The sequence below is a fragment of the Drosophila mauritiana genome, chromosome 3R (genome assembly GCF_004382145.1).
Source record: "Drosophila mauritiana strain mau12 chromosome 3R, ASM438214v1, whole genome shotgun sequence".
NCBI classification, from domain to species: domain Eukaryota; kingdom Metazoa; phylum Arthropoda; class Insecta; order Diptera; family Drosophilidae; genus Drosophila; species Drosophila mauritiana.
Window position 1 is genome coordinate 26,877,333 of NC_046670.1, and position 24,376 is coordinate 26,901,708.

A 24,376-nucleotide genomic window follows, 5' to 3' on the forward strand; every position below is an offset into this window, starting at 1 on the left:
ATTACTTTGAAACCCCTTCCAACACGAAATTCAATATATTTGTCTATGAATTTTCTCTCTCTGTATGAAATTGAACTTGATGCAGCGAGAGAGACGGATAAAGGCGGAGTGAGGGAGACAGAGTGAAGGTAGCGCAGCTTCCGAATCTTTTTCGGTTGTTCAGTTGTGTGTGAGCTCTATATGCATCGCATTCGGTGTAAGTTATGATTTTGCAATTGCTGGCAGGGAAAGTTCAAATTTATATTAACGGCGATAAATTGGAATCAGTCGCTGAAAATTCCCCACAGGTTTTGTGAAATGATCAAAAATTTCGGACTGTGATTATCGCAGAACCTGTTTGGAAGACATTTTTTGCTGTGGGGAATTAACATTGACAAGAACAAAGGAACTTCTTTCTTGGGAATGGATAATATCTTAACGATGTTCTGTTGTAAACAGCTATTCCTTTCGATTAAGTATTAACCACTAGTCTTGCCACAACTCGATGAACTTTTTACGACATCTTTTGAAATAATTCGTCATCGTAAGGGTGTTGCTGTAGCAACTTAAAGGATTGACAGAGCTTCTATATGGTAGTCCTTGAATGATGGAAGATGACAGCATAGCTAATGATCATAAGGACAAACTTCTGGCTTCTTCTGCACTGAGTATCACCAAGTAATAGAGGAAGCTAACAATGCTAATGACTACTTTTACTCTTTTTTATATGAAATACATTTTAACATCGAAATAGTTTGGTGATAGACGGGTGTAGCATAAACAGGTAAACAAGGGGTTATCGCAGTGATTTAAGTTGACCCTGCCTGTTCCTTTGCCTTCTCCACGAGCTGATTACATTGCGATTTGATTACGTTTGGTTGGGCTGGGAAGCTAGCTTCCCTTATCTCGTTTCACTTTCCGTGCTGTTTGCCAAACTAATCCAAATATTTAACTCCTATGCTATAGTTCTTATCGGCCGACTAGGGAAATCGTGGATAAGTCTGAAAGTATTTAGTCATCCAAGCAGCTTTTCTCGCACAGTGAGAAAAGATCAATTCCAATATTCCTTCTCATTTGTTTCTAATGTGTGCAAATTTTGGTTAGTTTTAGAAATACTTCAAAATTGTTAATCAGTTCCGCGGTTAAATACTCCAAATTTTCGAATATTTTATCAAGTTTCACTTCGAATTGCGTGTCACTGCTTTCTCGGTGCAGAGATTCTAAAATTATAACATGACAGTGCCGTGCACTGCAGTTTGTGAGCGAGGGAAATGGGCGGAAAATGGGTCCTGGACGTGCGAAAATTTTCCGGCGGCGCTGCAAAGTAGACTATATGCTGCGGGTCAATTATCGGCTGAAGTGGGGCGCACTGACATAATTTATATGGCTCTAATTTGAATCCGCCACTCAGTCGGTTCGCCGTTATCGCCCCATTGGGCAGAACCGAAGCGCTGGCTCCCTGCCACCTGAATGCTTTTACGAGGCGGGCGGACCGGACTTTATCTTATCACTCCGGCCGGAGCGCACTTGTCCGGATAGGCAAACTTGTCTGATAGCACACGGAATCTGACGTTTGCGTCGGCTCTCCGCTCTTTTGCGATTTTTCGGTGCGGCTGCTTAGGTATAAATATGATGGCTTCGAGGCTATGGAACCTTTCGCTCATTTAGCGCTCGAACTCCCGTACGTCGTGTTCTACCAAATATTCGTAGCAGTGAAGTTGTGGCCAAATCAAAACACTATCAGCTCTTATCGCACGCGTGTGTGTGTTCATCATCGATGGGCTTAGCCGGATTCCAGCGAAACAAACGGCGCACTCAATGTTTAATTCCTTCGAGAGCTGCGATTTCTCGTGTCCCGGCGATAATTCCTTCTACGGCGAAGATGTGATCTCCGGTTCTACCTTCTACGAGTGCGATCCCAAGCCGCAGCAGCAGCGGCAGCAGCAGCTGAGCAATGGCCCAGCTTTTGGGCGAATGCCCATCAATGAACCCACTGTGAACTTTGGCAACGGGTCATTCTACAATGGCCCTGCTCCCGGAAGCCAACCCTTTGTGGGCGCCATACTCGGCCCCAATATGTCCTCCGCTGGGATGCAAAGGTACCATCCGTACCACCAGCAGCAGCCCCAGGACGCCTTCTACCGCCAGAGGGGCTCGCTCCTGAACGTGGCCACGCCCTGCCGCGAAAGCCGCCCCTGGACCTACGCCTACTGCTATGGCTACGCCCCCACGAACACCCAACCTTGCCAGTTCTCCCAGTTCGTCGACATCGAGGACTTTATGTGAGTGACGACCAATGGTTGGTCCATTTGTTGTTTTGGATGATTCTGTGATTTTGCGCTGTCATCAAATATCAAATAGTATTCAAGTACGAATATTTACACAATTTTGCGTATTAATTGTTGTTACATAACTGTGGAGTGCTCATTTAAGTAAACAAAACGAAAACCAGTTAGAATCGGTGGCAGAATGCCACTAGCGATCTACATTTTCCTGGAGGCACCTGAACGAGCTGAAAATTGGAGGTGTTTTATTGTAAAACCCGAGCCGAAAGCAAACGGCGCTGCACTTATCTATGCTTATTTGTGAATCGCTTTTATAATAATATTTAGATACGCAGCCAGAGATAGGGCGAGGGGGACGGAGCTATGGCGCGAGAGAGGTGTCGTATGAGTCAAGGTTCGGTGGGTTATTCCCAAGAGAGGTGCCCTTTATAAGATTGCGGGCGGGAAAAGACTTTCCCTCTCGCATCGATTGTTGCGTAGAATTATTAAATGGCCGCAATATGGTTAATGAAACTTGAAAATTGTTTGTCACTTGAGCTGTTGTGTTATTGTTATCTGCCACCGATGACTTTATGTGGGGTATTTCCCAAGGAGTTATCGCCACGTGGCCACGCGTTGGGGGTCTCCTGAAGGTTCCAAAATCCATCTGGTTGATGTATGTGCGATTATCTGGCGATTGACGCAGATTACAGCCCCTTTCCCTGGATTTCTCCTGCTTCAAAAACTTTGCATGCAACGTGCGCAGCAAGCAAATGTGTTTGGAATGGTCGTCGGATTTGGTTTATTTACGTTTTGCACACGTTTAAGCCAAATTCGGCTGGCCCATCTCCATGCTAATGAGCCGAAACCAAACTGACGCAATTGCAGACGGCGCTGCCCGAAGAACTCCAGCCACTTCATGCTGCTCCCAAGAAGAGACCAAACATCCCTGACCCGCTGTTGCCTCGATTTACTGTCCCATGAACTTGGCATTAGCACCTCGAGTCGTATTTTATGTGTTTTCGCTGATATCTCGCCCGGAGATACGGCGCACTTGGAGGGAGCTTGGCCAACATTTCGCAATGCTCGCAATTCAAACTCAAACAGCAGCGGGTCAGTATCCTAAGGTGTTGTGGGATAAGCCAGCAGGACTTAGATGGCCACGTGATGGGATCGTGGTGCTTACATATTCAAACGCATTTGATACACAAAATGGTATCTTAAGATTATCATACTACATCATTATTAACATCGTAGGGAAAGGATTAGGTTTTAATAAATTATTATCTTTACAGAAGGTAGTTCACATTTTAAGGTGTGCTTTCAATATTATAGCTTTATTTTTGTCAGTGTTTTGAGCTGCTTTGGAGCGGAAATACTTAGCAACAACAACAGCAGCAGCACCAGCGGCAATAACAAGGCAATTCTGCTGGCGCAGGCAGAATATTTAACAGGCCGTACTTGCCTCTGTTCTAATGAACAGACAATGGGCCGATCGAAAATATATATATGAGCATACCACCCCCACCAAAACCCCACCCCCGCAAGTATCACTCCATTTAAGCAGGCCATTAGCATGCAATTCAAAGTCACTCTCCGCCGCTTTCTATGGGCCACGAGCTACGGACTATCGGATTTGTGTTTTTTAATGCATATATAATATATAGAAATCCACGAGTCTACGAGTCTATATTAGTGTGCACTTTGATAGCGAAGTAATATAATACTATATAATAATTATCTGAGCAGCCATTCGAGTTTCGCTTCAAACTTTTGCCTGGTTTCCATCAATCAGTGCGTTGATTGACAATGAAAAGCCCTCTTATCTCAACTGGTTTCTGTTTTTATTTATTTTGATTTATTTGAATGCATTGTTTCCTCACTTTCACAGAGTTTCCTAATCAACGTTTTATCTGGGCGTTCAGAATACTCCTTTAATATTATAAATTCTTTCGGAGTGCAAAGTCAGAATTCACATTGTTTATTTTAGGATTTCCTCTGTTTACAATCGATCGATTAGTGTGGCTCCTATCTTATATTTAAAGATGTCATAATAGAAGATTATATTCAACAACTAAGCAGTTTGCCTCGACTTATTCAATTTATTTATTTACACAAAGTGAAAACGGGAATACCTTTTTTAATAGATACTTAAGCCTTTATTAGACAGGCGGCAGACTGAAAATAGATCATATTGTACTGTGCCTTTGTCGGCTGATATGATGGACTTTTGATGATTGGAACTCCTCCGTTGACAGGCGGTGTTTAAGGCTTTTTAGCAAAAAAGTTTGACATTTTCGCGTTGTTGCCGGGCAGATTTTCACAACCGAACCACCTGACGTGGTCGGTCAGGTCTTTTTTCATCCCAGCGAATCAATAAAGCAGCGTTGGCAAATTTTACCAAAAGGCCAGGAAACAAATGTACGTGCTGAAATGGGCGTCACCCGTGGATTATACAAGTTCGCCCACTATTTCGATAATAAATAAAATATTAAGAGCCACGAGTTATGTTCTTGCAGGCGGCTGCTCACGAGATTTTCTTGGCAAACTGACTACAGTTGCTGCTACAATTTTCCCGCAGTCCCGCGGGAGGGCCATCCGTCTTTTCTTAGAATTTCCCACAATATTCTCGTATTGGCATAAAGATAGTGCCAGTCGTGTGTGTGAGGTCAGTGCTCTGTCGTCCTACAAGTGTGTACGATCGATTTGCCTGCTTGGTTGCCGATTAAAACACGTCGCCAATGTAGACGAGTCGATACCCAGGGTTTAAGTGGGACTTACTCATCCAGCGATGACAACTAACTCTGCAGAGTCGCTAATTGCCAAATCATCGGTGTTTTGTCAATCCCCTGGCGAAATATTCCAAAAGACCAGCACCGAAAATTGGTGCCAAGGCAACTTAGCTACTTTTTATCAGTGGAACGTGTGACTGCCGACTATTCTCGGAATCCGAAGCAGACGTTATAAACTATCTAAGCCCCCGGGCTCTTCTGCCAGCTCGGAATGCACAGGTATCCCAAGGGGGCGTCTCTGTAGGTCAGGATCCTCTAGGCAATACCTAGAATGCGAAGAAATTCCTTATCACCATCGCTGAAAAGAAAAATACTTTTACAAAGTCGTGACATTGAGATTCTTTTTAGATATGAGGCTATATTAGAATTGTATCAATATAATTTATGGTTTTGCAGTAGTATTTTGATTACCAGCTTCAACTTTGGTCTTCATTATTATTTCTATTCGTAGTCAGTGTAATAAGTTAAGTGTTTTTCGAGAAGAGTTGGCTAGGAATAGCTGCCGAGAATTTTGGCGCCGTGTCGATCGCCTTTTGTTTTTTTCGCTCGGCCTGGCAACAAAAGCGAAAATTACAAGCGTTTTGCTTAATTGAAAAATTGCGAGCTCTGGCCGCGTGAATTGAATCAGAAGCAATCAAACGGGTATAAAAGTGCAGCCATGCAAATGCACGCATATTTCAGACAGGCTCCCCCGTTCTGGATCCCCCCTTTTCCCACTGATCAGTGGCGTACGTGATCGTTTTGAGCTTATGCTAATTTTCCATCCGATCGATCTTTGCAGGAACAATGAAAAACGCAAGGAAAAGTCTCGCGATGCGGCCAGATGTCGTCGCTCCAAGGAGACGGAGATATTCATGGAACTCTCGGCTGCTTTGCCATTGAAAACCGACGATGTCAACCAACTGGACAAGGCCTCCGTGATGAGGATCACCATCGCTTTCCTCAAGATTCGCGAGATGTTGCAGTTCGGTGAGTTTCCCTTGAGATGGAATCTTTGTTAGCACCATCTAATATATTACTTATTTCAGTGCCCAGCTTGCGCGACTGCAATGATGCCATTAAGCAGGACATTGAAACTGCAGAGGATCAGCAGGAAGTCAAGCCCAAGCTGGAAATGGGCAGTGAGGATTGGCTAAACGGAGCTGAGGCCAGAGAGCTCCTCAAACAGACCATGGACGGATTCCTGCTGGTCTTGTCCCACGAGGGAGACATCACCTACGTGTCCGAAAACGTAGTCGAGTATCTGGGCATCACCAAGGTGAGTGTTTCCAAATACTTCGTTGAAGAAGATTCTAACTTGCTCTTAACTTTCCGCAGATTGACACTCTTGGCCAGCAGATCTGGGAGTACTCGCACCAGTGCGATCACGCCGAGATCAAGGAGGCTCTCAGCCTGAAGCGTGAACTTGCCCAGAAGGTCAAGGATGAGCCGCAGCAGAACTCTGGAGTGAGCACCCATCACCGGGATCTGTTTGTGCGCTTGAAGTGCACCTTGACCAGTCGTGGACGAAGCATCAACATCAAGAGCGCTTCGTATAAGGTGAGCTAAATGAGTTTGAAACACCATACCACCTACTAACCCTTGCCTTATTGGTGTTTTCAGGTCATTCACATCACGGGACACTTGGTGGTCAATGCCAAGGGCGAGCGTCTGCTGATGGCCATTGGCCGACCCATTCCGCATCCGTCGAACATTGAGATTCCGTTGGGAACCAGCACCTTCCTTACCAAACACTCCCTGGATATGCGTTTCACCTATGTGGATGACAAGTGAGATACATACAGACTTAAAGACGGAAATCCCATTTTAAAAACCATAGCTGCTTAGGTTGCTCAGAATGACATTTTTGAGTGATTGAATAATTGCTCTGCCAAAAGTGGCACTTAACTGTCATTTACTCAACAAATTATTTGCTGTTTTGCACAAGCAAAACTAATTTCTATAAGAAATCGATCTCTGACGATAAATTATCAATTGTTGTGGCAATTAAGCACTTATTTAGGTAATAAACAAGCGCAAATTAATAGATAGATTACGTACACATATTAAGCAGCCTAGAAAACCATTCAAATGGGATCCCGTCTAGAGGATAGTAACGTTAATTCTCATTTGTTTCCTCCTTTGATTTTAGGATGCATGACTTACTGGGATATTTGCCCAAGGATCTACTTGACACCTCTTTGTTTTCGTGCCAGCATGGAGCAGATTCCGAACGCCTTATGGCCACCTTCAAGAGCGGTAAGTGGCATCGTCCAACTCGGAAAACTCGCGACTCATTAAAACAAACTACAGCTAACTAATGCTAAACTAATTACTTTAATGTGCAAATTAAAACGTGTTCGTCGTTAGTTGGTGGGTTGCAATGGACGCGGAGGGCAGGAAGGAAGCCGGAAGAGTCCGGCACATCAAAACAAAGTTGTCACTCGTCCGGCGGCGTTACCTGTCCTGTGCTCTGCTCTGCATCCTGACTCCTGGAATCCCCAGCAGTTCCTGTTCACGTCCAGCAGTTGCCATAGCTTATTGCATTTAATTAGTTGTAGCACCTTCCTCTTGTCTGCCCCTTTTCCCCATTTTTGCAACACAAAGACCATTAGTCGTTGGCTTGACTTGGCTCTGCTTTAATTTCACTTTAGTTGCTAATTAGCTTTTGCGAAACTAAACGAATTGGTCAGGCAGCGAGACAGCTGAAATCTCTGTATCTATCGCTATCTGCACTTTCATATCGCTACCTCTTCATTTCAACGAGTTTTTTGCTGATTCAATTATGTTTCCGCGTAGATTTTGTTTGTTTATTTATTCGGCATTTCATATCTTATGCCTAAGCTACTGAATCTGTATAATCCAGCTACGCCTTATTGCTTCACTATCAGCAATGCCACAAGAGAACCATTCCCACCCATCTTGCTTAGAAATGGAAGACGCGCCAAAGCCCCCAGCTCATTTGCAATCAATTTTCATAAGCCAAAGTATCGTTATCGCGTCGAAATATCCAAACAGATCGATAGATAAATGGCCTGACCATAGAGAGCAAATATTTTTTGTAACTTCACTTTTCTCTATAAAAATAGAATTTATATAGGTTTGCTAAGGAATTATGCCAGTGGCACTTAACTATACGAAAATAGTGATATATTGGCTAGATAACTAGCAACTGTGAAGTAGTTTAATGTGAATTCTTTGTAATTTATGAAAGTCATGCGAGAGATAGGAGTCAATTCGATATGAAATCTCTTATTTTCTTTCTGTGCAATGAAGTCCTACTACTTTGATTCCAGAGTGTGAGCGGGGAAGTGTTGCTGCAAGCATTTTTTCTTAATTTCTCCCCAGCTCATCGGGCGCGGCTTCTTGTTATTGTTTGCTTATTTGTTGCTCTTAATGGCCGCGTCATGTCGTCTACATTGGCCAAATAATGTTGCCACTGCCGATGGAGCTGCGATGCTGCTCCGATGGTGCTCCTTGGCTGGCTGCACTTAAAATGCCAACGCTGGGCAATAAAAAGTCTTCTGCTGACCATTGTTCGGGGTACAATGTACCCAAAAGTGCCCAAAAGAGCGCATCCTTGCAGCCAAGGAACAGAAAATTGTCACTGCACTACAATTGGAATTATTATTGGCTGCGATGACTTTGGCTTCTTGGCCGGACATTCGCCCGCTCTCCCGCTCCTGGATTTTGTGTAGACACGTTCTGCGCGAAATGACTTTCGGTTTTATGATGCGACGTATCCATTTGACCAGGACGCTCGAGTCCTCGGATGCAGCTGGCGATCCCGAGTTCTGTGTGCATCTCGCATATCGTTAGCAAAACTTGCCAGCAAGTTGTAAAAATGTCTTCGAAAGTCGTAAAAGTATTTCATACATTTTTGTTTTTATTAAGTTGCTTTCGCCGCTCTGGTGGAAGTTTCCTTTTTCCCGCTTTTCCAAAAAGTTTCCGTTCGAGAAAGCTTGCCCGCAATATTATTGTTTATGAGTGCTGTCCGTTTTTATTTCCATTTGATTTTCATCAAGTTTACATGGCTTTGTAATAAGGGGGTCAGCTGGCTCCATCCATCCTCCCCTTCTATTCGCTTAAAATTCGAGCATGATGATGGTGATGGAAGGTACAGTGGAATTACCAAAGGATGGTCTGCTATAAAAAGCACTTACGTATCAATCGGAATATAAACGTCAAATAACTGTTGCATATTCTTAGACACATTAAGGGGAAGTAACAAGCACCTTCGTTACTTTTAGGCTCCCTTAAGTTTCATCCGATTTCGAGTGGGAGGAGTACTTCCACGTCCTCGTTGGACCCCAATCCTAGCCGATTCCTCCCGCTTTCATGCTGTGCATGTGGGTTGTGTTCGCCTGCAGCTGGCGCAGCTCGCAAAATACTAAACGTCATGTGACAAACAGTTCAATAAAGTACAAAATGTGCGGAAAATCGCAAATGTCATGCGGGAAAATCTCGCATCGGGCAGCGTTTGCCGCTCGGATGTGTGTGTGTGTAGTGGAATGGAAATGGAAATGGGAAATTGCGCTCGAGCATTTCCATGCTGCAAATAAAGACGACAATTTGGCCGCGAGGCGAAAAATTATGAAACGAGCGGTTGGGTGGAAAGCGAGGAAACTGTTCGAGGAAAGTGGCAGTGGATCGAAGGGGGCAAAAGTAAACTTAACGTGCCAGATAAATATCCTCTGACAGACAGACAGCGAAGAGATAAAGCCAGCATCGCCTTGGATTTTTAGGGATGAAGGTGGAGTTGGAGATGGAGATGGAGGTGAAGTATAGCAGCTCCTCCAGCGAGTGTTGCAATAAATTTTGGAAAGCAACAAAAAACAATACCGAAAAGTGGCTTTGGCAGATTTGGCGCTGCGTGTGAAAAGTTCCCCTTCGGAAAATGCATTTTCCACTGGCGCTGCATTCTGGGGGCATTGCCGCGGCATTTGCCAGACATTCAACTTTCAACTCTTGCCACAAGCCAGTTGCTAGTTTCCCGCTGTTTGTTTCTGTTTAAGTTTCCTCTTTTAGTTCTGTTTCCTTCCCAGCTTTTCCGACGGGCAGCTGACAGTTGTGCTGGCGCGGGTGTTGTGGGTCGAAAGGGCGGGTGATCCTGGCCAGGCACGTACCGATGGGGCGTGGCACCAAGTGTTGCATACTTTTCGATGATGGCCTACGCGAGGTGACTTTAAACCGCTCCCCACGTGTAGTCCAAGATGCAGAAGAGGAATCATTAAGACTCAAAGTTCTGTAGACCGTTGGCGGAAAACGACGCAAGGAGTTATTGTATTCAAGTTGAAGGTAATACCTTTACTCAGACTTGCCTGCGTGGATTTCAAGTGCAAGTCGGGCTCGCGAACTTTATTTTCATTTGCTCCCACGCCCGCACGAGTTGTGTAATCAACATAACAAGCAACTGCCAGTTTACGAGTCTGTTAATGTCTCACACACTCCGGAGACTCCCAGCCAGACGAGCTTCCTGGCCATGTCCCGTAGTCGTCGGCGCTATATAAACTATACGTCTGAGCCCCGCGAATGCTTCCTGCCAAAAGTGTCGATGATGCTGACGCTTAGCTCTGCTGCCAAGTCGTTGCACTCATCAGAGCAGCCGAATTCCCCCTTTTCAGGGGGAGTGGAACCCATGCCCTCCTCCAAAACGGTTTCACACAAAAGTTTATTTATCTTGTTGGGGCTAACATGCACAGTGGGCTGGGAAAATGTTCCATCGGAATGAGTCTGTGGGGCTTTCGAACTCAAAATTGTTGCATACTTTTAAACACTTGCAGATAATTTTCGAATCATATGAAGTCATTTAAATATTTGTATTTCAACTGTTTCCAAAAGCCTTGATCCCACAGTGGCTCGACCGCTTTATGTTAATGCACTTAAATTTGGCTCGCGGCATAAGTGGGCGTATGGGCGTGGCTGGGCACGGGTTGTTGCAGCTGCCGTCGAAGCAGCCGCATTTTATTACATGCATAATTTCGCCAGGGGATCCTCGCTGGTCCGCCTCGGTCCACTTCGTCCTGAGCGGGGGGAACCACGGAACTTCCGTCCCCACTTCTGGATAATCCACATCTATTCCCATCTCCGTCTTCATCTGCGTCCCGCTGCTCGTCTCTTATTTATTCGTCTGCATCGTCTGGGCCATGAAAGCGCCAAACTAATGCCGTCGAAACTAATGGTCCAATTCGAGTGGCTCGTCGGCATCCTCATTTCGGCAGCTACGGCAGCGACTCCTGCTGCCATGTCCTGCTCTGTAATCCTGCGTCGCCTTGCCTCGCCTCGCCAGGATTGTAAAATTTTCCAGTTAATTTTAGCGTCCTCCACGTCCTCAACGCGTCGCTTGCATTTGACAAATTAAAATTGCATGAGCGGAAATGCGGCTTAAAGTTGCGCCGGATGTGGCTGACTGACTTGGCTGCAACAGGAACTGGCTGCTTCCTGTGCGCGCTGCCAACTAAATTACTTTTCCAGCTGGACTTTTCCCACTTTTCGTCCATCAATTTGCCAACAGGTGGCTCACAGCTCAGCTCGGAAGTTCATCATCTCTTTATTACATAGGCTTGAGGTCGAAACGAAGGGGCTTTAAGACTTTCCAAGTGTAATCTTAGACTTTGGTAATCATTTTGGAGAAAACACATCCAAATACATTCCATAATTAATGTTTGGCAACTGATGAAACCCAAAACCAATAGTGTATTTATATCCAAGCGCAGGTTAAATGGCGCTGGTTAAGGTTCGCATTGGCCAAATTATCTGCCGGGGTCCTTGGCCCCTTATGCCTCGAAAATCCGCGCCCTGCTAATGTTAATGAACTGCGATGGTGGCGTTGCCTCCCAGGTGGACGCACGCTCCTCTTACCTGTTGATTTATGGCATCCTCCAACCCGCGCCGCTTAATTTGCTAGAGTTTATTAAATATGCCGGAGCTGCAGCTACTCTACGTGAGTGCCGCGCTGCATCCAGCGAGTCCTGCGGAATCCTGCGGAGTCCTGTGAGTCCTGCGGAGGATGCCATTAGTTTGGGGGAAGTGAGAATTCCTGCTCTGCCCGATCCCGACTCCCGGCGGATGCACTTTGTGTTGTGTTGCTGGCTTAGCTGAATGGCTCTATTTGGGGATGCCGCCCACACCCATTCACCGAAAATATCCTGGACCATCCGGGCACCTCTGCAGATATTTCATTTCATTTGTGTCCGGGCAGTGACTTATGATGATGAATGTAAATGCTGCACTTTTCGTACCTTCAGGCAGTTTTGCAGTTTAGCTGCGGGATCTCACGCCTTAAAGTTGCAGATCCTTTTGCACAATTTTCCGCTACGTGTTGGCGTCCATTGTCACGTTACAATGCTGGGGAGTTTTCTTCCCCTTTTCCGAACCATTGAGGCAACAATTGCATGGCAGCAAGCCCCTTGCATTTATACCCCAGCTCCCCTTTCGCCCGGCATTTCAAATTAGATAACTATTCCATCGAACTGCACTGCTGCTGGTGCAACAAAAGCGAATGCGTTAATAACATTTAATGTGCCTGCCACGACTCCCGCCCGCGCTAATGACATTTGGCCAAGTTCATTTCGATTCCTTCAACGCTTTTATGGCCGCCATTCGGAGTCCGGGGCTGGCTAATTGAGTTTATAGTCGCTTCAATCGCTTGGCAGCCCGCCCACCCTTGATCTTTCCCCTTCGGCCATGCACACTGGTGCAAATGATAGAGTTTCATTATTTGAATACTTTCCAAAATTATTTTGAGGTATTCAAATTCTTGATATAGGTCAAGCAAACTTACTATCGAAAATACCGATGTGCTATCGATTGTCTTGCAGTTTTAATTGTCCGTTTCGTATATTTGCAAGCGAATTAATAATCCCTTGAAGATGTGAATATTTATGAAATATATTTTGACTGCTGCTGGTGATAAATTCGTGTAACCTCCAGGACATTGTGCACTGTATGTCCTCTTTATCGGTGACTTTGGGTTGCATACTTTTGTGCTCTTGGGTGGGTAGCAAAGTTTTGCCGCCTTTGCAAGATTTTCGCAAGTCTTGCAGAAAATTATACAAAAGGCGAAGGCGAAGCTTAAGGGTTTTGCGGAGGTGGGTGGCATGCAAATATGCATTTGATTACACGCTCCAAACAAAGGCAAAATGATAAAAGTTGCGCGCCAGCCGCCGCAGAGTGTGCAGCGACTTTTCGCCATTTCCCGCCCATTTTCCTCGTTTTCCCACCCAGAAAGCTAAGTAAATTTGTGTGTTTATTTGGCAAACCTCAGAGGAAACTTTGCAACTTGCAACACCCACGAGTTTCGCGGGCGGAGGTAAAAGTAAAACGACAAAGAACACAAAATGTCAATCGACCAAGTGGAAAATTTTCATTAAATTAAGAAAGCGCACAATTTTCCCACTGCTGGAAAATTGTCGCAGCAGCAAAGGAGAACTGAAAACAAAAAATCTAAAGGAAAAAGTAGCGAACCCAATGAATGTGCAAAGTTTTATGTTTTTGGCTGCCGGGCGCAGATTTTCCTTTTGCCAATTTTCCTCTTCGTTTTTTAGTTGCATTGAGGTTTGCTTGTGTGGGTGCTGATGATAGTCGTTCCCAATTCTCCTCGTCAGCCCCTCGGCCTTCATTTTCCGAAAGGTTGTCAGACAAAACGAATAAATGTGCTTAGGCAAGCGGGAAAACAGCAAGAAAGACAGCGCAGAAATTGCATGCAAAATTCTTATCGATAAAGAAGTGATGAGCCTGGAAGTATGCAACGCTTTTTTGGCTGGCGGTACAGTGGGATCTTTAAGAAACCTAAGAACTAAATGGGAAAGTTTATTTGAAAACCATTTGAGTAGTTTGTTTCTATGTATTTATATATGCACATTTTTAAGGGTTACTATTTCTAATATTTACACACTTTCGCCCCACTTTATTTGCTGCCTCTGCAAATCCCCTTACAAATCCCCTCACAATCGAAAACAAAATGTCAGGCCTTTGCCCAAACTGCTTAGGAAACCTTTCACAATGCCAGCCACAATTTGCTTAACAAAAAACCTTTTGACTTGGGCTTTTGGACTTCGTCTGCGTTTCTGTTCCCCGGGGCTCTGCTCAATCAATCAAAAGGCGCTTGTGACTTGGGAACCCCCTTTGATCCGCTGCTGCTAAATAAGTCGTGTAAACTGGCAAAATATTTGCGGTCCTTGGCGAAGGATTCCCTGCCCGTCCTAGCCTGGTCCTGCTCCACTCCACGACGGCTCTAATGAAGTGTTGAACAGTGTTCTTGGCCCTTTGCCATCGGCCATTCGCAGCGTTGACAGGTCAGCATGTTGAAATTATGCCAAAGTCTGCGTTGGTTTCCATCAATATCAATTTCATTTCCTGCTTTTCTGGGAATCCTGGATGATTTTGTTACACTTTACATATTGGCACTGAGCACAAGGAAACTCTTTTACCTAAGTTTCTTAATAATTTAAATTGTAATAAAAAATATAAGTTTACTTTTATAATTTTATTTATTAATGCTGTACTGTATCTATAACTTGGATGCATTTGTTCAACTAATTTGGCATCATTACTGTGTGTCAATATTTTTTGACATCATTTTCCCCTCGCCTAAGTGAAAAAGACGAGCTCTATTTTCGTAAGGAGTTTTGACTTTTAGCGTGGAAATATTTGACAGATTGATGGTGACTTGCCCACCTTGTGCCCCTCGTTGATTTCTGGCCTGTCGCTCGACACGAGAATGATTTTAAATTTGTTGTTCCTGGCGCAGGTCTTTTGCTGCGCTCTGTCATTGTCAATTATTTATATTTGTTGTCTGGGGCGGATGAGGGAGGCCGCCTCAGGTTTTGGTCATGCTCCTCCGCGCCTTGAGTCCACCTTTCCAGAGCCCATACCCACCCCTCTCTGTATTATGCATTGCGTGTCAGCTACACGGTGTGCCTTCCTTTTTTCCGCGTCATTTTCTGAAATTGGCATTTAGTTGGCGACGAGCGGGATTTACACAAAACTCACCCGCGAACGCACACACAGAAAACCAATCTGAAATGCACACGTACACTGCGAAAAAGTATTCCTATATTCCCACAGTAATTTGCTTTAGAGCTTATTTAGAGCTTCACTATCTGACTACCGGGTATATGATAGTCGCGACACTCGACATCAGCGTTCTCTCCTGTTTTTCCAAGTGTACCCGCATATCTGTGAAAGTTGTCTGCCTTGCGCTGGTTTTATACAATGGGTGCATTCACCTACGCGATGTCCCGCTGAGAAATTTCCTTCCCGTTCAATCCAGACCCCCTTCCCAACCCCCTTTTCTCCGCCTGTCGCTCAGCATTTGGTTTTTTCTCCAGTCTGCCGCACTTCCTTTACATGTGTGTGTGCTCTCCCTCTCTCTTTCCAGTTTACACTACCCATCTCTCTCAATCTTTTCAATGTCTGTGGGAAAAGTGTTGCCAATATCTGTTACTGCATCTCTGCGTTTGTCCGTCTGTCCGTCCGTCTCTTTCTGCCCCACCCGGCCGTCTCTTTCGCACATCCCCGTCTCACATTTCGTTTATTAAATGACAGCACGATATCTGCAAATGAAATTTTCCTTCAACGCATTTAGCCTCTGCCGACGTCGCCGCTGCAATTGCTGAAATTGACAGTCAGACAGATAGATTGACATTTAAGCAACACTCGGGTGCTCTGTCCCTTTCCGTGTGGATCGTTGCGTCTCTCTCGTTCGCTGGCATTTGGATGCATCATAAAATTTTGTGTTCTAACCGCGAGTTTTTTATGGGCCTCAGCACTTTACCTCAAGGGTATTGCATACTTTTCAGCTTTCTGGCAGTTCCCTCCCGCTATTTGTTATTTATAAAGATACCTAAATATAATAAAGTTATTAAGAATAAAGTTCGCCAAAAGTCCGGCTAAAGTCCTGTTCATTGAGCAAATGCTGTTTGAAAGGATTTGGGACCCTTCAATATTGATGGTTGCCTGACCAATGCCGAAAGTAATTCCATTATGAATGAAAGACCTTTCTCCCCTAAATTATTAATAAAGCCAAACAAAATTAAGTAGAGAAGAAGATTTGAGCAAGAATAAAAGAATAGGGGGATCCTCTGAATTATTAGCCGGGAAAAAAGTGAACAACTGGGAGTGCCGGCAAATGAAAAAAACTTGCCCCAAATCTCTGTAGAAATCTTTAGCAAGTCCAATTAGACGTTTGGCAAATGGACACAGCAGCAGCGTGCCCGGAAAAGTCCAGTCAAACTAATTGCTCAACATGAAGCGGCAAAAAAAAGGAAGCTTCTCCTACGGAAAATATTGCAGCCAAAGTTTCGTGAGCTTGTTGTTTGTGCAACAATTGTTGCAAGTCAGTTGGCGGCGCTAATGAAAAACGACAGGATGCGAGGGGGGAAAATAGTTTGAGGGGGGCGGAGCACGGCAACCGCCATTAAATTTTGCTTAATAAAGTTGCAGCTGCTCCTCTGCGAGGAAACTGGGAAAAAATTACCAGCCATCAGCACTTAATTGTTTGAATAGTCCAAGGGAAAATGGGAAAAACGGGGTTTCCACCCGACTCCGTGCACCAAATATTACGGGGTACCAAATTCAGAGCACCTGGAGGCAGTTCCCAATCCCAGTTGCTCCCTCTTGATGTCTTGATGATGACTTTCCTTCCGCTCAAATTGAGTTAATTAAATGAGCGGCGCGGAGGCGGAGATATGTATTTTCGTATTTTCGCTCCGCGAATGGAATTAATGAGCATAATGGGGGGATTCGCTGGGTAGACGGGCGAAAGTTTTCAATTACCCAGCATTTATTTTTGTTAAATTCTAATTAATGCAAAACAAAGAGAGGTGCTGCAAATCGCATAGCCCGCTGCACTCTAGTTTCCTTCTGCCTCGTCAGCTTTTCACTCATTTAAATTTGCCGCACGCATAAATAAATATTGACTTGTGGCCAAAGTCGAAGTCTGAGGCTGTGCGTCAAATAAATATGCAAATTCTTTGACTTTTGTTTTCAATTACTTTTTTCCTTCACTTCCGTTGTTGCCTTCCCCGCTTTTCCGGTCTTCTTTCCACCGCTTTTCATTTGAAGAACTGGTTTTCCTTGACACACAGAAAAAAGAACAGTTTATTTTTTTATTGAAAAAGATTCTTAGCAATTCAATGATGTCTTGCTTATTTACAATATATCTTTTCAAAGTGTTAAATAATATTATTTTCTACGTTGAGTTTACTTTCTTAATAAATTTATTTTATTTGAATCAGTAAACTTGATTTTGTGCCGTGCAGACTGTTGAGTTAAACACGAAACTTAAGGTCGGCAAATTAAGCAAATTTGTTACATTTTGTGGTCGTCCTTTGCCGCATCGCCCATGTGGCTTACACTCCCGCTGACATTTTGAGTAGTTTTTAATGGGCTCCATTGAACCCGACAAACTTGTCGATTTCCTCGCTGCGGGCGGTCTTCCATAGAATCCAGTGAATGTCCTTTCCCTGGCCGGCAGCTGCACACATGTGAGGGATCCTTGAAGAGTTCGTCCCTTCGACCACAAAACTTGGCCTATTCTGCGTGCACTTCGTCTGCGAGCAGAACTCCTCCTGCTTCTGGTGAACATGGGGTTCCTGGAACACTCATTATCCCATTTATGGGCACTGCAGGCAACTCCAACTTATAATGGCCAGCTTTAAGTCTATATTTCTTGGTAGTAAGTTTGCATTACGCCCGAAACCCTTTCAAGTCGTTGGCTACTAACTGGGATTTGCGCCCCCTGTCTCATCTGCTCCTTTGGTCCTTTGGTAATGTCCTGTCTTGGCTGCCAAAGAAAAGGTGGTAAAATGCAATTTTCCACACGACTGGCGGGTTATGAAGACGCAGGAAAATCAAACCCCAGCTGCTTTTCAATAAGCTGGAGTAAAAAATATATAGCTAAAGAAATTTGCATAGATTCCCAGCACATATTGACTTTAAGCCCGCTTGCTTGGTGGATTGGGGATTATGTCACGGCTTAATTCAATTAGGACAGATTACGCATACGCCACGTGGCCGCCCTAAGCGAAGGCCAAAAGGTCAATGCTACGTCTAAATCTAAGACGCTCCGAGTCAACTACCTTTGTGCCTCGGAGTAGTCGAAACAATCCGCAAACAAATCCTTGATTTATGCGCACATCCTTGGGCAGCCAAAGCCAAACATTTATTTCCTTATCCACTTGTGCCAATGTGATTTCGACCCATCCTCGTCATTCCTGGCTCTCAACTCGGGATCCTGGACTCTGGTCAGCAATCAGGATGCGCAAACGAATGGGGTACAGTGAACTCTGGAAAGTGTAGGATGAAATTACTGGATACTGGAATAATTTTAAATCGGGAGTATTAAAAGTGTTAACCATGATTATGAATTAGATTAGATGCCACATAAACATATGTCACTAAATGTTTAGTAAGTGTTCAATAACTAAAAGATTTTTAATGGAAGATTGTCCACTATATTCCGATTGTGTCATAGTATTACCGTTGATGTAATCCTGAAACTGACCCGCCCAAGGATTCACCTTACTAAGGACCTGCTGCACCTGCTCCTTTGGCAACTCTCGGTTCGTGCGCTGCGTTGATGATGATTTACTGTTGTGTTGCTGCCAGGATTTGCCCGTGTACTCGAGCGTGTCTGAGCATGCATTGTGCGCATCCTGAATCCCACATTCACATCCTGTGCGTCCTGCATCCTGCATCCTTCCAGTTCGAGTTCGAGTCCGCCGTATTCCGTGCTCATCCCGCTTGATACATAACCTTGAATGCGGTTTTGATGTTTGTCTTGCATTCGACTCGAATAGAGTCTGGTTTTATCCCTTTAGCCAACTTCTCTGTTTGATTATTTGTACAAATGGCCAGCTTCTCTCCGCAGTTTCCCCACTCCCTTGGAGTCTTGGCGATTCCACTGCCATGGCCATGGCCATTGCCATGCGAAAAGCGGATTGCATTCGTGTTCATAAATTGTGGAAGGCAGCAATGGCAATGGCTCCAAATGGCAGCCAAGGAATGCTGCTAAAAAATTGCTGATAAATGATCTTTGCTGCTGCTGCCGCGCGTAGATATTTTAATATTTTCCGTCTCAAGCTCAAGCTCAAAATGCCGGCAGGACTCGGGGAAAAGTCCTTGACTGAGGGCAAATCAAGTTCACTGCTGCAGCTGCTTTCCCAGAAACTGCAGTTGCTGCTTTTCTGTCTGCTCACTTTGCTAATTCCACATAAACACTGCCAAATGGCAATCGTCTGAGCTCGGAGGCGGTGCTGCTTGGTTTAGCTTCTTTCTGGTTAGATATAGGTATAACTTGGCAGTTAGAAACTGGGGTATTCCAAATAGATCTTCTTGCAAAAGATACATTTTTTGAATATTTAAAGTAAGATATAAGGTAAAGAATTCATTCCTCATTGAATTTTAGCTACATTTTGTATGAGAAAGTAAGCAGCACTGAGCAGCACTTTTGTGTATCACACTTTCTGGTCCAGTCAAGGACTCAACTGGACTAGTTGCCACATATGTCCTGCTCGCATCAATCTCACTGAGCTGTCAGCGGACTTCGGGGGCTCCAAGGCGGCTCCAGTGGCTGGGCCTCCTTAGATCTTGTCTTGTTAATGACCCCGCATAATTACCCCAACCGTTTCCGCGCTACTTTCTTCTCTATTTTTTGGGTTTAGGTTGAGTACTAAGCCAGAGAAGCCAAGAGAAGAAAAACTAATTTTCTGCTGCTGATTTCGAATTAACTGAATGAATAAATAAAAGAACGAATCAGAGTGGGACGGAGCATGTTTAGCTGGAGGTTTATCCCCGACCGCAAAGCGTTTTCGTCCTGATTTCTCAGGATTTAAAGTCACTCTTGCTACGCATTTTTGATTTAATTGCAGCTAAGGTCGCTCGGCACTTTGGCGAACTTTGGTGATTCAATTAGTTCGTGGTGTTCTTTATGCAAATTTATTTTTATTGCTGCGACTTAAACAGGATATGACCCTGTTTTGCGCACCTGTGTCCTTTCCCTGCACTTAATCTAATCCCGATGGCTGGACCCGTGCTACAAAAGCATCCATGAATTTCAATCGCCTGGCCCGAATTCCTATGAATTTTCATCATTTATTTAATGTTCTTGTCGCTGCCAGTGGCGTCCATAAAAATTTGATTGAAATGATTTCGGGCCAAGCAGAGCTGTCGCAAAAATACAGATAAAAGCTCTACCTACGCGTGTGTGCGCGGTTGGTCCTTTATATATTTATTTTATTCCTGTTATTTTGCGAGGCGCTTTTAATTAAAATCGGGTTTATGTGGCCTCCTCGTTGGGCCAAGTTACTTGGCAACGTTTTTGGCCCACTGAAAATGCCTAAGACCCTTATGCCACGCCCCCCTGCTTAACGCCCCACGCAGCGAGTTGCTATTATTTAATTTTTATGCCCCAGCGCTTTTGGCGCCGTAATTTGAGACTTGACAATTTGCCAACCAGCAGAAAACACGGTGGTGAAAAATGTCTACTTAATGAGATATGGCGCTGTTGATTACACTTTATTTCGAATATCAAAGATATATTTTAATATATCAAACAACTTGTTTAAGAAGTCTTAAGTGCGGAAACACAACTTCAATGGGTAATTGGATATTTCCAGGAAATAGTTTACAGTGTAGCTAGGCTAGTGGCGATGATTATCCTTCCTGCCTGCCAAAATATCTCTGAAATACCCGCAAAGTGCCAAAATGTAACCTATTCGGCTTTGTATCTGGCTCATGAGCTCCGTGGCTCGATTATGACAGATACAATGGGCGGGGCGGCAGACCGCAGAAGATTTTGTTTATTGTTTTTGTGGTGGCGAATGTAATCCGATTTCGCTGCCAAGAGCAGTGGGCGAACTTAAACCAGAACTTGAACCACATTTAAACCATCTATTACGTCCACTTGCCACTACTAATTCCCCCATCTATCTCTGCGTATCTGTATCTTTTAGTGCTGAGCAAGGGACAGGGCGAGACGTCCCGCTACAGATTCCTGGGAAAGTACGGTGGCTACTGCTGGATTCTTAGCCAGGCCACGATCGTCTACGACAAGCTAAAGCCGCAGAGCGTCGTTTGCGTTAACTACGTCATAAGGTGAGTCATTCAGATTTCCAATATATATACTAACCGTAGAACAAACGGGTCCCAAGAAGACCGAATTGAGCCATTTCATTGGGCGGGATATTCCAATGAAGCGGAACAATGCCGGATATTTGCTCATTACATTTTTGGGCGAGTTTTTTATCTTTTAATTAAGCCACCAAGTGGCGGGAAGTGAAATTCGTATTAATCCTGGCGTTTTTAATCGACCAAATTCAATTCCCTCCCCCGCTATTCCAAATATTTGAACAGCCTTGAATGGGCGGTAATTGTGGGTGGTGGTGGTGGGTCGATGGTGCGTGCGCTCGGCATTTGCATAAAGAATTCTGCGCCTCAGCTGGCGCTTTATGTAAGTTTTCCCCACTTTTCGCGACGATTTGGTTTTCTAATCCGCCATTTATTGAATTGTCACCGGCGAGTGGCCCAGATTTTCCATTTGATAACAGTGCCAAATTAGCATCCCGCAATCGATTTTCCTTACCCTCAATTTCCATATTCATAATCCATTCGATATTTTCTATTTGCCCCCTGTGCGCACAACTTCGTTTCGTGCCTTTTCCATTTGCGTTTTTCCATTCGCGTTTTCCACATAATATATATTTTATTTTAACGGACGTTGCGTGAGTCCACGTGCGGGTCAACAATGAATAATAAATTAACAATGTCTCTAATGAAGAAGCACCTCTGGCCCCCCAAAACCCCCGGTTGCCACCCATCTTTTTTCAGCTCGACTGGTAAGTACCCCGCACCAATTTGTATTTACTTAATTTAAGCGTGTATGAGCAAATATTTGTGCATTGTTTCGCTTCTTTCTTTTCGAGTTTCACACTCGCCTGCCCCTCAAACAAAAATCCACGGATACAAAAAAAAAATATATATATTTTATTTTCTTTTTATTAAGGGGCGTGTGTAGTTGTTTTACCAAAAGTACAAATTCATTTTTAATTGTGCACCTTTTTTGTGGGTTTAGAGACTCGTGTCGTTTCCCATACACTTTAGATTATTTCGTAGCCCAGGGGATTTATTATGAATTTAAATAGAAGTTTCACTTGAATTCTAGTTGAAACAGAACAAGTAGCTAAAATGGAATTCAATTACTCACTACTCATTGTATTGTGGTAAAAAAGGCAATATGAATTTTCAAATTTTAAAGATGTTTCTCTCAGTGTAAACCTTACCCGCACATGATGACGAATGCAGTGATGCGGTGCAAATGAATGCTGACAATTTGCTTTTAATTCACACAACATGTGATTAGCCTCCTCCCCCACTGTCCCCTATTTTATTCATTTTATTCATTTTATTCATTTCTCTCGTGTCTTTATGGTTCTTTTAACTGCGTCAATCAAGTTGATTCAATTGTTCAATCCTTGATTAAACTTCTCACAACTCGATTGTGTAACTACGCAATGCGTGTGCGTTCCACAAAAAATAGGGGATTGGTTTTAGAAAGTAGGGAGTGTGAACCAATCAGTAGGATGCACATAAATTAGTATGTGAATGATATTATTCAAGTTGAATACTTCGGTAATATTCGCAATATACAACGAAGATTTTTGTTTTAAGTATTACTTACCATTTCTATTCATCTTTGATCTTTAGTGTGTCAGGTATTCGACTCATTTCTATTCATTTGCTATCCGTTTTCCACTCGTGTGCATTTGAATGACAACAAATGTATTGGTTTGCTTGCAAATATTAGACCTATTTGTTTTTGTAAATGTTGTTTGCCTAATTGAATAAAACAATATTACACAAGCGAAAAGAGAGCGAGTGAGCCTTTGAAAGACTGCCAACTAAAGAATCTCTTTGAACTTTGTTTACCTTTTGGGTTCTTCTCACTCGTTATATACGATATACATAATTATATATGGGTTGTTGTTTGGGTTTTGGTTTACTCGGGGCTCGGCTTGATTTATTAACTCTGCGATAGCAGTTTCTCAAAACGCAACAGACGTGTGATGATAAGTGGCACGATAAAAATATATCAAAGATTTCAGTATGATAACAAGCTAAAATGAGTACTAAAGTAATATGAATGAATAAATCTAAGGAAGGATTAGTATTTGTAATTATTTTTAATTTTCTTAATTCTCTAATCTACTTGTAATCTACTACTGTTTTATTTTTAATATTTAATATTTTATTTTCTGCGATTCACACGCTTTTTGCCAGTGCAGTTCGAGCGTTGTTCCGTCTCTTTCGCGCCGCTCTCTCTTAACGAGCTTGTCACTCAGTTGGCAGCTGACTCAAGGTCGCTTATCTTTGGGAGCGGTGCAATCTGTTTCAGATGCGTAATTGCCGCTGCATATTTATAGATTCCCACATTTTCGCGAAGCCAAGAAAAGCGGCGAGTACTCGCGAATTTCCCACGCCAATCCAATTAACATTGATTAGTTGACTTTGCGCCCGCTGTCCTGGAGGAAATTTGCATTTGTATAGCTTGTAGCCGTAGTCCTTGCATAATTCCAGCCACGCGTTGCTTTTAATTACCAAAGTCCCTCTCACTTTGTCCTGCAGAGGCTTTTGCTCCTGCCTCTCCTGATTTATCGCACTTGACAGAGCAGAGCCTTCGGCTGGCATCACACCCTGTTTTGCTTTGCTCGCTGCCTGAAACTTTTTGGCCCTAATGGAATTTACACGAGTTCTTAACACTTTCCCCCAAAAGTTTAGCATGGTTTTTTGGGGCTCAGGACGCCATTTTGTGGCCGAGCGACTAAAAATTAAAACAATAAATTAAGGACATCGAGCAGGAGGCCCAAAAATGTGTTGCATACTTTGGGGCAATAAAAGGGGATTTCATTATGATTGCCCGACCTGCCATAAAATGAACTGAAAGATGGCCAGATGACTTTAAAGAGAATTAAAGGCTGCGATTCCTTTGTACTTTGTAACATCCATTGCATTATTCATGCCTTCATGGGCGACCTTTTCGCAGAGAGAAATTCCATTTGCAGACCACAGCATAAATATTTCATATACACATGCTCTAATCGGGATTATTGACGGGTTCGGAAAGGGTTCCTAAGTTCCTAAGTTTGTGTTACCCCGCCCAGAAGAGTTTTTCTTTCCTTTTACTTCCCTTTCGGGTTTGATGTTTGCGTGGTCGTAATTTTGATTTTGATTTCTTCCGAGCGATAACTTCGGTCACCTGGCTAATTGAAAAAGTTGAAGGCAGTCTCGGAGTTTTTTTTTCCTTTTTCCCGTTGACCTTAATTGCCTCGGATCGATGTTCCACTCAATCCGCGCACCTGCACA

General features: G+C 43.8%; 1 protein-coding gene across 1 annotated transcript in view; it reads left to right on the forward strand.

Annotated features, from left to right (window-relative positions):
- LOC117143554 (protein similar) overlaps positions 1 to 24,376 on the forward strand; it is a 61,542-nt gene that overhangs the window by 2,419 nt on the left and 34,747 nt on the right. Inside the window, exons 2-7 of the mRNA XM_033308296.1 lie at positions 5,817 to 6,004; positions 6,064 to 6,293; positions 6,353 to 6,574; positions 6,638 to 6,804; positions 7,167 to 7,273; positions 20,971 to 21,112. Of these exons, the coding sequence (XP_033164187.1) occupies positions 5,817 to 6,004; positions 6,064 to 6,293; positions 6,353 to 6,574; positions 6,638 to 6,804; positions 7,167 to 7,273; positions 20,971 to 21,112 (1,056 nt within the window). The remainder of the gene's footprint in view (positions 1 to 5,816; positions 6,005 to 6,063; positions 6,294 to 6,352; positions 6,575 to 6,637; positions 6,805 to 7,166; positions 7,274 to 20,970; positions 21,113 to 24,376) is intronic.